Source organism: Marmota monax, unplaced genomic scaffold (assembly GCF_021218885.2).
Source record: "Marmota monax isolate L192 unplaced genomic scaffold, Marmota_monax_Labrador192_F-V1.1 WCK01_AAM20220418_F8-fsc00021, whole genome shotgun sequence".
Lineage (NCBI taxonomy): Eukaryota > Metazoa > Chordata > Mammalia > Rodentia > Sciuridae > Marmota > Marmota monax.
In genome coordinates, this window is record NW_026695228.1 from 19352917 (window position 1) to 19366605 (window position 13689).

The following is a 13689-nucleotide window of genomic DNA, read 5'->3' on the forward strand; positions in this document are numbered from 1 at the left end:
AGGGTATTGTGTCCAACTACTTCTAAAAAATAAATATATATATTAAAAAAATAGGGCTGGGGATTTGGCTCAGGGGTTGAGTGCCCCTGAGTTCAATTCCTGGTATCCAAACAAAAAAACAAACAAACAAAAAACAAATGTGAATCCCGCTCAGTGGAATGAGGAGCTCGGGCTAGAAGACACATGCTAAGGGATGGCCAGGTCCCAGCTCTGTTGCACAGGCATTTCAAACTGCCCCTGTCCTACTCACTGGCCATTCTGGGACTGACTGGAAGCATCTATGGCTCTTTGCCAACAGAGAGTACTAGAGAGGTCCTGATCCAGGGAGCAGCTCATTTCCTGGAGCCCTCAGCTAGGTTATGCCCTGACCACCAACAGGGGACACATCCTCTTCTGATTCCTTGTCCTATTTCATTTCTCTGAAATGCTGGGGCTTTTTTTTTTTAATATTTATTTTTTAGTTGTAGTTGTATACAATGTCTTTATTTTATTTATTTTTATTTGGTGCTGAGGATCAAACCCAGGGCCTCGGACGTGCTAGACAAGTGCTCTACCGCTGAGCCACAACCCCAACCCAGTGCTGGGGCTTTTTGCAGTAGCCTCCCAAATGAATGACTCCTGCCTGCATCTTGCCTTAGGCCTGCTTCAAGCCCAAACCCAGTAAAACGCAGATACCCCTGCCTGAGAGGAGCAGGCGGCAGAGTCTCACAGGGCTTTTACTTTGTTACCTGTCATGCTCACCTCTCTTAGTGAGCTGGTGTGGTGGATTTCAGGCAGAACCCAGGATGTTGTGTTGTGTCAGAGTCAATTATTAAATTTCCTGGATTTTTTTTTTTTTGTTGTTGTTTTGAGCTGAGTGTTAAGCTCTACAGGTGCAGTGGTGCACACCTGTAATCCTAGCTACACGGGAGGCTGAGACAAGAGGATGTCAAGTTCAAAGCCAGCTTCAGCAACTTAGTGAGATCCTGTCTCAAAATAAAAAATAAAAGTCCTGGGGATGTGGCTCAGTGATAAAGTGACTCTAGATTCAATCCTCAGTGCCAAAACAAAATAAAACAAACCCCCAAAATACTTTTGGTGACTTGAATTGGGCTATGATGGGAGAGAGTCTTTATATCAGGTACATTAGAGGAGTCTGTAAATGCTGACACACCCTTTCCCTGACTGGGACAGGGATCACTTACAGGATAATATGGGCCTGAGCTAATGGCATCCATTTCTAATTTCTTCCCAGAGATGTTCCCTCTTGTTACCATGGCAACCTAGGTTCCCATTCCTGTCTTGCACTTTGGCATTCTGCATGGGCCCTGACCACATACCAGGCCAGCAACATGTACAATTGACCCCTGATTCCAGAAAGGAATGGATACTTACATCTTTGCCAGCTCACCTTTGATCATGAAGCTGTAACTGGTCCCCTGCAGGGAGGTCCACAGGCCTTGTCAGTGCCCTCTAAAATCTGCCATCTGATTCTTTGACTGGTGAGAGGACACATATTAGTCCCTTTCACAAATGGCACTGGACAATCAGGCATAGCATGTCCATTCACCTTGACAGGGAAGATCTGGATGGTGGGTTTCATGGGCACATAGTTTTCTGGGAATGTGAAGGAGGGATTCTCAGCCTGGCAAGGGGGAAGGGAGAGTGTTCCAGAGAGAGAAGGCAACTTGAGCAGAGACACAGTGATGCACGGTTGGGGTGCTTAGTGCTCAAGGCGGGCATGCAAGATGGCGGGGCAGGGTGGGACTGGAGTGAGACCCCAGGCCCTGGTCCTAAACAGCAGCAGGGAGCAGGGTGAGATTCTGAGTCCCTCTTAGCCTGCTCAGTGCATGTGATAAGGGAGACTGGGATGGGAGAGAAGCCAGAATGTGTCTTCTCAGGGAAGTAGCCAAAAAAGAGGAGGAAAGAGGGGAGAGGTAGAGTTGGCCCAGAGCTAACCCTGTGGAGCTGACTGGAGTGAACTGTCCCACAAAAGAGAGAGGCAGGTTGATTCCCTGGTGGGCTGGAGGTGGTAGCGCTTCCTGAGAGCATTGTTGTGGGTGGCAGATTTCTGGGGTGTGTGGGTGAGATGAGTGTGGGGGGAAGGTGACAAGATCAGCTTTGAACACATTATCTCTGAAGCGCCAGTGGGATTGGCTCCTGAGTGGCGCACTGGGCGAAGGTGAGGGTGTTGTAGCAGATGCTGTTATCGCCCCACCCAGGTCCCCTGGGCTGGGGCACCCACCCCACTGCTATTTCTCACAGCTGCCTCTTCACATCTTTCTTCAAGCCTCCCCAGGGGATGTCTGGGAGGTTGTGCTCCCTCTGCCCACAGCCTGGGGACAGTGACTGAAGAGGGTTTAAAAGCCTGGCCCCTGGGGCTGGGGATGTGGCTCAAGTGGTAGCGCGCTTGCCTAGCATGCGTGAGGCACTGGATTCGATTCTGAGCACCACATAAAAACAAAATAAAGATATTGTGTCCACCTAGAACTAAAAAATAAATATTTAAAAAAAAAATGCCTGGCCCCTTGCCTAAAGTCAGGATTAAGGAAATGGTGCAATTCCTGTTCCAGGGCTTTCTGTGGGGTCAGTGTGGACATCCTGGCTTAGCTCCTCTTCTGCCGCATTGTGCTTCCCTTGCTCCCCTTCCTGAGAACACCCCTCAGTGGAACCTACGCCTCTGAGTTACCAGATTCAGACTCAGAACATTCCGCCTCCTCTCTGAATCTCATCTGTGAATGTCCATCTCAGGCTCTGCTTCCAAGCCAACTCAACGTGACCCTGGACGGAGGGTGTAAATGATCCAGTATAAACCACATTTTCTAGTTTCTGTATCTGATGTTTTGACAGCTGGAGCCTTGTAGACTGGAGAGGGACTGTCTCCTGCCAGTTGCAGACTCCTGGAGATAGCCTAAAGCTCTCCCTCCAGCCCAGCTTTCATATGCAAGTGACCAATTCAGAGCCCAAACCCTCTCCCCTGCTGTAACAGGCCTGTCCCTTTTTATCTTTCTTCTTCTCCCCCATCCTTCTTTTTTTATACGAGGAATTGAACCTAAAGGTGCTTAACCACTGAGCCACATCCCCAGCCTTATTTTTTAAAAAATTTGAGACAAATTCTTGCTAAATTGCTTAGGGCCTTACTAAATCGCTGAGGCTGGCTTTGAACTTCCATCCTCTTGCTTCAGCTTCCTGAGCCCCTGGGATTACAGGCCTGCACCACTGTGCCAGGTTTATATTTAATTTTGAAACAGGGTCTAAGTTGCCCAGGCTGGTCTTGAACTTGTGATCCTCCTGTCTCAGCCTCCTGAGTCTTTGGGATTACTGGCGTGGGCCACCACACCAGGCTTGTTTCTCATATTTACTAGTTTTTCATATATTTATCTTTATATGCTCTATAATGACATAATTAATTGCTACTATTTTTCTTCAGATAGTTACTTATCTTTTGGAGCAAATAAAATTATAAAGAAGGGGCACAGACTTTGCCTAGCATGCGTGAGGTACTGGATTCAATTCCCAGCACTGAAAAAACACACTGGAAATGGCATAAATGAAGGTAAACTTTATTTTTTCTTTTCTTGGCAGTTCTGGGGAATCAAACCCAGAGCCTTACACATATAGGCACCGAGCTACATCACCAGCTGCAGCACTTCTTATTTCTTTGTGGAAATCTAAGTTTTGTCTAGTATAATTTATTTTTTAATTTTTGTGGTGCTGGAGATTGAACTCAGAGCCTTGTGCATGTTAGGCAAGTATTCTACCACTGAGCCATATCCCCAGCCCTAGTATAATTTTTTTTTTTTAAGTTTGGAGTATTTCATTTAACATTTCTTTTTTTTAAATATTTTTTTTAGTTGTCGATGGACCTTTATTTAATTTATTTATTCATATGTGGTGCTAAGAATTGAACCCAGTGCCTTCCACATGCTAGGCAAGCGCGCTGCCACTGAACCACAACCCCAGCCTCATTTAACATTTCTTGTAGTTCAGGTTTACTGGGAATGACCTCTTTTTATCCTTCATTTGTAAAAGAAATTTTGCTTGTGTATTGAATTTTTGGTTGGTGTTCTTAATTTTTAGCAGGTTAAGATGTCCTTGGCTTGTCTTCTGCCTTGCATAACTTCTGAAGAGATGTCAGCTATGATTATTTTCATTGCTCCTCTAGATATATTGTGCCTCTTCTTTGGCTTCTGGTTGTGAGCCTCTTTTCTTTGTTTTTATCCGGACAATATTAAAGTTGGTTTCTGTCCCAACTTAGTCTTATGAAATTATCATACATGTGATATAGGTCAAAGTATGGTTCAGTGAATATCCACATGCCCTGCACCTAGATTTTGCAGTTGTTAATATTTTAATATTAAACATATTCCTTTTCTTTTTTAAAAGTATTTTTTAGTTGTAGATGGATACAATATCTTTATTTTATTTTATTTTATTTTTTTATGTGGTGCTGAGGATCGAACCCAGTGCCTCATACTTGCTAGGCAAGCGCTCTACCATTGAGCCACAACCCCAGCCCTCCTTTACTTTTTGACATATGCATTTCATGTGTATGCGATTAAATTCTGTAAATGTAAGTTTGCAGCTCATGATACCTCATTCCTAAGTATTTCATCATGCATCCCTTTAAAATAAGGACATTCTCTTACATTCTAGAACAACCCAGTTCTAGTTTATGATGGGTGAGACTAAGGAGAGGCCGATAGATGGAAGATTGCATAGAATGCAATTTATTGGGGGAAATTCTGATGGAAGCCTGGTTCTAGGCGGCAGCAAAACCAGTTGTCAGGTTGCTGACAAGGCAATGTGACAATCCAGGCCTCCTGCTGAGTTTTTCTGACAGACACCAGTTGATTCTCACCTTTATCTGTGAAAGGGCAGATTCGACCCTGGAGGCTTAGCCTGACTGGATTCACCCTGAGAAACAGACAGCCAGTTCTGGGAACTAGCACAAAGATGGGCCAAACATCTCCACAAACCTATCCTTGAAGCATTTCCTAAGGGCTTAGACCACAATAAAATTCAAGTTTGTACACAGGAATCTTAATGAATCCATTTTGGGATTATTACAGCTATTTTCAAGACACTGTAAATAAAAATTTGGCCTCCCTATGGATGTTGATTTTACTCAAGCAACTTTTAATTCTGTTTGTGAATGTCCTAATTCTAGAGTTCCCCTAACTGGCTGAAAAAACCACCTTGGAATGGGGAACTGTGTCTACGCTCTGATTAATCATTTGGCTTTTACTCAAGAGGATATTAGTTACAAAGAAAACTGCCCAGATGGAAGCCCACAGATGAAATCTTCCTTGCCTCTTTCATTATTGTAAATAGCTTAGAAACTAGAAAACAGATTGATACCAGATTTTAAAAAGTCCCAACAGTCCCCTTCAAAACCCATAAGAGGGTTGCAGGTATAGCTCAATGGTAGAGTGCTTGCCTAGTGAGGCTCTGTGCTCAAATCCCAGTACTGGATAAAAGAAAGGGGGTGGGAGAATAAAGAAAGAAAATATAAAATAAATATTCCAAATGAGAACATTAATGAGCCACCATATAGAGTCTTGTGTCTATATAGATTGTTGGTATTCATTTGGAACTGCAAAGACTAAAAATGAACTATATGTAAAGATGTATAAGATGAAATAATGCTACCTATTGCCTGGACATTGTTAAGATTCAAGGCCTTTTAAAATTAGACTATAGAGGACAGAGGAAACCACCTTGCTGATCATGCTCCAGAATCACTTCTCTAGAAAGTCCCACTCGTCAAATCTCTGTCATGGTTCAATTGGAATCAGAAAAATTTCTAAAAACCTCGCAATTATTTTTACCTTACCTGTAGTACTTATGAATATAAGTCTACCCCCTTTGGGGTGCATAAACTCTCACCATTCCAAATCAGCATGGGATGCCCCATGCATTTGGATCCCATTTTTAAAAACCTCCAAATAAGCCAGGTGCAGTGGCACACTCCTGTAATCCCAGAGCTCAGGAGGCTGAGGCAAGAGGATCGTAATTTCAAAGATAGCCTCAGCAACAGGGAGGCGCTATCAACTCAGTGAGACCCTGTCTCTAAATAAAATACAAAATAGGGCTGGGGATGTGACTCAGGGGTTGAGTGTCCCTGGGTTCAATCCCTGGTACCCCCCAACCAAAAACAAAACAAAACCTTCAATTAACAAGAGGTGATATAGTTTAGTATTGCAAAAGTATAATAAAAGCTGTAGATAAAAATCACACTCTTGTAGAATAATCTTGCCATTGTGTACTCCTGGGAGATGAAGACATGAAGCATTATAACCTCCAATGCAGAAATTTTGTCTTTCTTTACTGGAAATTCCATCCCAGGGCTTATCAACAAATCTTTGTGCTGCTGTACTTAAGGAAACTGATTCCTGCATACACATATCTCCTCAGGCCCACACTACTGTTGATAAATTAGAATGACATCATCTGAAGTAGGAAATGTTCCCAAGGGCAGCAGTGAGGGAGCCTCTTCTTTGACCCAAGCTTGAGGGCAAGTGCGGGGACCCCGCTTGATTGATGGTGACAAGTAGCACAGGAATTTCAGTGCTGATGGGAATGAGCAACATAATTGGAGGAGCCCTCTGTTCTGGTGGGGATCAGAGCCCCTCAAAGAGGGCTGGTGGTTGGATGGCGAGTTCCCAAAGACAACAGCTTTGGGAAAATGGTTCCTAGTTTTCTGGTTTTATATTTGGGCCTACATATAATCTAGCTTGAATAAATGAAGTGTAAGCATTTTCCATTTTCTTTTTTCATAGCATATTTCATATAACTTTTATATGTTTATTTGTGAATGAACCTTTATTTATTTATTTTTATGCCGTGCTGAGAATGGAACCCAGGGCCTCACACGTGCCAGGTGAGCGCTCTACCACTGAGCCACCACCCCAGCCTTACATTTTCCATTTTCCTTATTTCTATTAAGAAGTAGAAGCCAGGGCTAGGGTTGTGGCTCAGCGGTAGAGCACTTGCCTAGCACGTGCAAGGAGCTGGGTCGGAGCCTCAGCACCACATAAAAATAAGTAAATAAATAAATAAAATAAAGATTAAAAAAAAAAAGTAGAAGCCAGGCTTGAAAATAGAGATGTATGAAACCCATAGAAAAGTGGGAGAGGAATTTCAGAACAGTAATAAAATGAAACTTAAGGATACTGGACAGACAGTAGCCACTACAATGTTCTATAGGAAACCAGAAAAATCTGTCAACAAAATCACAATGTTTCTAAAAGTTTTCTTCTTTTGTCTTAATGGCTGTATAAATCAAAATAAAAGTTGTTATGAAATTAAAATTTAGGGCTGGGGCTGGGGCTCAGCAGCAGAGTGCTTGCCTAGCGCTCATGAGGCACTGGGTTCGATTCTTAGCGCCACATACAAAAATAAATTAAATAAAGCCATGCTGTCCAGAAAAAAAAAATTATATAAACCAGGTGTGGCAATCCAAGCCTGTAATTCCATCAACTAAGGAGGCTGAGACAGGAGTATCACAAGTTCAAGACCAGCCTCAGCAACTTAGTGAGACCCTCAACAATGTAGAGAGATCCTGTCTCAGAATAAAAAAAAAAATTAAAAGAACTGGGGGGGCTGGGGCTGTAGCTCAGTGGTAGAGCGTTTGCCTTGCATGCGTGAGACCCCGGGTTCGATCCCCAGCACCACATAAAAATAAACAAATAAAGATATTGTGTCCATCTACAACTAAAAAAATACTTAAAAAAAAAAAAGAACTGGGGATGGGGCTCAGTGGTATAGTGCCCCTGGGTTCAGTTCCTTATACCAAAGCTTTCCCAAGATAAGTGAAATAGACCTGTAATTCTTTCACCATTTCTCTGTTCATAATTAGATAATTGTCTTGTTTCAGGAACATGCAGATCAACACAGATTGAGTTTCAGCAGAAGAGCATCTTGGGAAAAGCACAAAATCCACTAAGACACAGGTGCTGGGTCCCTCCAGTCTCGGACCTCAGCATTTCCTGCTCTCTCCAAGAGAGTTTCTATGTGCCCCGGGGGGATGTTTGATTAGAAGGGCCATTCTCAGATCTCTGGAGAGGCTCTCTAGAAAGTTATAATTGTTTTTAGTAATTGGTAACTGGGATGAAGTTTTTCAGAATTAACTTGAGTTCCCAGTGTCTGCTATCAGTGTTGGTACAGGTGGAATGATAATTGCAGTCCTGTGGGGAGATGAGGTCAGAGGATCACAAACCCATATCCCACACCTGCCTGTCTCCCTCCACACACTCTCTGGCTGTCCTGATCAATGCCTGGAGCTCACCAGCCTGGCAGCAGGAAGGAGTCAGGTGAGTATTTTGTATTTTGTTCTGGGAAGCATGGTCTACAAGGAAAGCAAAGGCATCAGAAGATACAGTAAGAGCTGTTGTTTGAAAAGAGGACTCTTCTGCACTATAAACTGAATGGTACCAAAGTTATGGAAGTAAGGGAGAGTAATTACTTATCCTGGGCTGAACCTGTGGAGAAGGAATGGTGGACCAAAATCAAAAAATTTCCTAAGTGCTTTTAATTTTATTCAACTCATTCTTCATCGTTGGATTTTGATTGATGAAGCCATAGAATGTGGGCTTTTAAGATTTTCTCATGTTATTCAGAATGTCATCTGCTAGCTCTTCTATCTGCTTTACAGGAGTCAAGAACATTTTCAGTTGGTCCAAGTTTTTCTCCAGTACCTCCATGCCTATGATAATGTGTAAGATGTAGCTGATTGGTGTACTTTGGTTTAGAAATAGTAAACAAGGGCTTTTCACCTCATTATTATTTTACACTTCATAGAAACAGTAATTATGCAGTGACAGAAAATAGCTAACATCTGCAGATTACGTTTAGACTTTGTTCATTATTGAAGTAAGGGAAGAAGCATTTAAGGAAAGTTAACTTGATGATTTAGTTTTTTCTTTTCTGAGAAAAAAACTATGGACTTAGGCAATTTTCAAAATTTCATTATTTTATGATATTTTCTATGGTTTCAAAAAATGTTCTGATGCCATTCACAGACTCAATATTCATCTTAGTGTTATTTAAATTGATTCAGGAAATAATTTCCCCTACCAATATCCCTTTTGCACAATACAGTTGTGTTTTAGAATGTTTAATAATTGTGAAATTGAATTCATTTTATCCGATATTTTCCATTCATAAACAAATATTAACTTTCTCTAAAATTAATGGTAATTTAGTCTCCCTTCTACAAGCATTTATCACCCTATTCATGTTCCATGTATCATTGCTTAGCATACATGGTTAAGATGGAAAAGATTCTCTTCCTTTAATTCCAACACAGAATGAGTGGCACATTCAATCAATTCCATTTCATCTGATATAAGTATTTCTTTAGGGTTTTATTTCATCTGATATAAGTATTTCTTTAGGGTTTTACTAAGTACACAGACTCCGTGTCCTCTTTTGAATCATTTAAGGTGGTGTTTGCCTATAAATGAAGCTTTTAGATTTAAGTGGATAGCTGTGGACATAGCTCAGCTGGTAGAGCGCTTGTCTTGCATGCAAAAGGCCCTGGGGTCAATCCCCAGCTACCAAAACAAATCAAAAAAAGATTTAAGTGGAAAATTGTTAAACACATTAGTAAAAAAAAAGTACAACCATTATTTAAAATATTGACAAGATACACAAAATCATAGAATGTATGTAGAGTTTTAGGAGAACATAAATAACTATGTCTGGGGTTGAGATACACTGGGTTAAGTAAATTGTCAACTCCTGACTGACTCTATAAGGTGGGGACTTTGGAAACATTATTCAACTCTTCTGTGCCTAAGATCTTCTCACTTATTAACTGAGAATGATGACGTGTTTACTTCATAAAATTGTTGTAAAAGTTATATGTAAAGTATTAAAAGAGTACTATACTTGTTGCATAAAATGATATAATAGTATTCTTTATGTTTTCCTTCTAATAGCAAATCACTTAGAGAAAAGAATATGATAAGAAATTATTGATTGGAAACAAAGGTAGGGAACAGTAGTGGATCTGGGTTGCCCAAATAAAACACATCTCATGTTTTCCATGCAGGATCCCCTCAGCGAATGGAACCATCAATTCTTGGAAACTGCCATGGCCTCCGGTGATTTGGTGATAGGAATGGTCTTCTTATCGCAGACTGCCGCAGTCTGGCTGGGCACAATCAGGAGCCACTTGTCAAAAGAAACTAACTTTATTTTTAGAACCACACACGACAAACAAAATAGTCTCTCAGGAAAAACCCTCAGAGCCTCAACTGCCACCACCGGCTTTCCACAAGCCTCTCTCTCCCACACCAGCTTCTCTCCACCTCCCACAATCCTCCTGCTCTTGAGGCCGATTGGCTGGGTCACGTGGGCGGAGCCAAAAAAGTCCCCCAATGAGCAGCTCCGTGGTCTGAAAGGGCAGGGAAACAGTCCAATGAGCATCACCGCAGAGGAGCCAATCAGCTAGATGTTGCTGGGGCCGAGGAGCCAATCAGCTAGATGTTGCTGGGGCCGCTGTGAGCCAATCATCAGCCAGCAGCTGGAAGTTTGCTGGCAGCTGGAAGTTTGCTGGGGCCCCTTTGGCTGTGGCTCTCAACATCTCCCCCTCTCTGTTTAAACAACAAGCATGTGGCTTAGGGACCGTGCCTGTTAGGCAGTCCAATTCAACATATGGTCCTTACCCGTCATCGGATGAACTGACCTCTAGGCGTCAGCCTCCTGTCTTAGGTTGGTACCACTGCAATTGGATCATACCCGTCACTGACTACCGGTCCAGCATACAGCCATACTTGTGGATAGGCCTTTGCACCAGTGGGGGGGTGAGGTTCTTTGCCTCACCTCTGTTGGCCCCCAAATTTTAGACCATCACTAGTAGAGGAGGATGCAAAATGCCATGACATTAAGCCAATTGAGGGCTCCTTTGAAAAATTGTACCACCGGTGACATCATCAGCAAAAATACCCCAACACTACCACAAGTCGCTGCACCAACAGATAGTTCACAATGCATACAGGTGAGCTCACAATGTGTCCAGGCAAGTTCTGCAAGCAGTTCAGTGATGGCTATTGTAGAAGCTGTAGATTGGTTTTATCTTTGACTTCACCAGCAACGACTTGCTCTTGTTCATTAATGTCTCTACATAATTTAATATATGTGTTTAAATCTTCATGTTTCCATGGTCTAATGATATCTCTGCACCAACGATTCGCTTGCTCATAAGCCAGGTGTTTTAGTAATGGCATTGCTTGTTCTGTATTCCCAAAAACTCTGGTAGCTGTTTGAATAAGCCTATCTACAAATTCAGCATAAGGTTCATTAGCTCCTTGTATTACCTTAGATAATTGACCTTGTAAACCTCCATGTCCTTGTAAAGTCTTCCATGCCTTAATTGCATCTGCAGCAATTTGTGCGTATACGCCAGGATCATATGCAATTTGTTGCTGCTGATCCTCATAAGGTCCCTTTCCTAACAACATATCTAGATTTCTCTGAGGATAACCAGCTGCTGCATTTCGCCTAGCCGTCTCCTTGCAAAATTCCTCATTGGCAACCTTCCATAACAGGTATTGTCCTCCATTTAGCACAGCTTTACACATATTAGCCCAATCTGCTGGCGTCATGTTCAAGTTGTTAATGGATTCGACCAAGCTTACAGTGAAGGGTGCTTGAGGACCATAGGTTGTTACAGCCTCTTTTAGCTGCTTCACTGTTTTGAAATTTAAAACTTGGTAAAATCGCTGCCCTCCTGCCTCAAATACAGGGCATGTTAATATTTGAGACCTTGTCTCAGGATCCCAACTATCAACTGCGGGGGTTGGGGGCCTCCCAGCATATGGAGGTGGCGCTGTTAGTTGGACACTTACGCCCTCTGGTGATAGAAAGGTGTTAGTAGCAGTCTCCTGTAGAGGTGGTGCTGTTGGTTGGACACTTACACCCTCTGGTGATAGAAAGGTGTTAGTAGCAGTCTCCTGTTGTAACTTTCCCCCTGATGGCTTTTTCTGTTTTACACTTTCTTTCTCTGTCTGACTAGCTTGAGAGGCCTTCTCTTTTACTTGAATCTTTTCCTCTGTCTGACTAACTTGAGAGACCTTCTCTTTTACTTGAATCATTATGTCTTCTTCTTCCTCTACCATTGTCTGAACTGAAGGCTTTGGACTAAGCAAACAAGATACGAATGTCCACAATGGCAATGTGCCAACTGGCAGAGTCCCTGGGCTTTTCTTTTCTATTCTTTTTAAATCTTCACCATGATGGTTCCATTGTGATATATTTAACAACTCCTCCTTAAAAAGCCATGGGCTACATTTCTGTATTGTATCAACGTATGCCCTGATTGTTCTTGATTTTACTGAGATGCCTCCTTCCTCTAACAATTTACTTAACACTCTTTCAGTTTGTTTTTTACTAATTTCTGATCCCATATTTCTACTATAATACAACCCAACAAGATGACGCCAAACAAAACCGAGACAGAATGAAATAAAAAGGGAACAACAACCAAAGGGGCCCCAGCAAACTTCCAGCTGCCAGCAGCAGACCATAATTGGATTCCTGAGGAATTTCTTTCTTCTCTTCCATAATTTCCTTTATCTCACCAGATGTCCTGTAAGGCCCAAGGATTTGATTCTCAAGCACTTGACCTTGGCTAACTTCTTGGTCATATTCTGTAAAGGAGTTCCACAGACCATGTCTGCTTTGGGGGCAACACATTTCCTCAGTGATACTGGATGCAAACTTGTTTTCTATGTTCACAGAGTTGGCAGGGGTGTGGGCACCGGCATCACCTGCCTCTTGAGTTTCTTCCAGGCCATCACGATCAGCCCCAGGAACTTCAGGTGGGTGGAGATGAAACCGCAAGCTTCCAGATACATGGGGCCCTCCAACATCCTGTGCTGGATGCTAAACATGCTGTTGAACATCAGTGTTCCTATGTATGCTGGCAAGTGGAACAGCAAAAACACCACAAATAAAATAGATTATGGATACTGTTCTGCAGTAATTGATAACAGAGTCACGGGTGTGCTACTTATAGCACTATTGTCCTCCTATGATGTTTTGTGTCTGGGACTGATGGTCTGGACCAGTAGCTTCATAGTTCTCATCCTGTACAAGCACAAGTGGCAGGTCCGACACCTCCATAGCGCCACCCTCTCCCCAAGATCCTCCCCTGAGACTAGAATCACTCAAAGCATCCTTGTCCTAGTGGGCACCTTTGTATCATTTTACACTCTCTCTTGCATTTTCTCACTATTTTTGGCTCGTTTAAATGATCCAGGTTGGTGGCTGGTGAACAGCTCTGCCTTGATCACTGCTTGCTTTCCTACAGTCAGCCCCTTTGTTCTCAGGAGCCGTGACCCCAGGATATCCAGGCTCATCTTTGCCTGCTGCAGAGGGAGTATGCTATCCTCTAAATGATCCAAGTAGCTCTAGATTTTACAAGTTTTTTATCTTTCTTTTTTTACTTTTTCGTTTGTACCAGGGATTGAACCCAGGGTGCTTAACCACTGAGCCACACCCCAAGCCCTTTTTTTATATTTTATTAGAGACAGGGTCTTGCTAAGTTGTGTAGAGCCTCACTAATTTGCTGAGCCTGGTTTTGAACTCAAGATCCTCCTGCCTCAGCCTTCTGAGCTGCTGGACTTACAGGTGTGTGCCACCATGCCCGGTTTATCTTCTCTTTTTCAATGGCACCATTCAATTCTTCTTTCCTTCAGAGGT

At 42.6% G+C, this 13689-nt stretch overlaps 1 protein-coding gene across 1 annotated transcript; it reads left to right on the plus strand.

The window, feature by feature from the left end:
- The first annotated feature begins 8178 nt into the window (after positions 1-8178).
- Positions 8179-13386, plus strand: LOC124087636 (vomeronasal type-1 receptor 4-like). Its single transcript, XM_046436609.1, has 2 exons — positions 8179-8294; positions 12495-13386. The coding sequence occupies exons 1-2, from the start codon at positions 8179-8181 to the stop codon at positions 13384-13386; spliced, it is 1008 nt and encodes a 335-aa protein (XP_046292565.1).
- Positions 13387-13689: the final 303 nt, after the last annotated feature.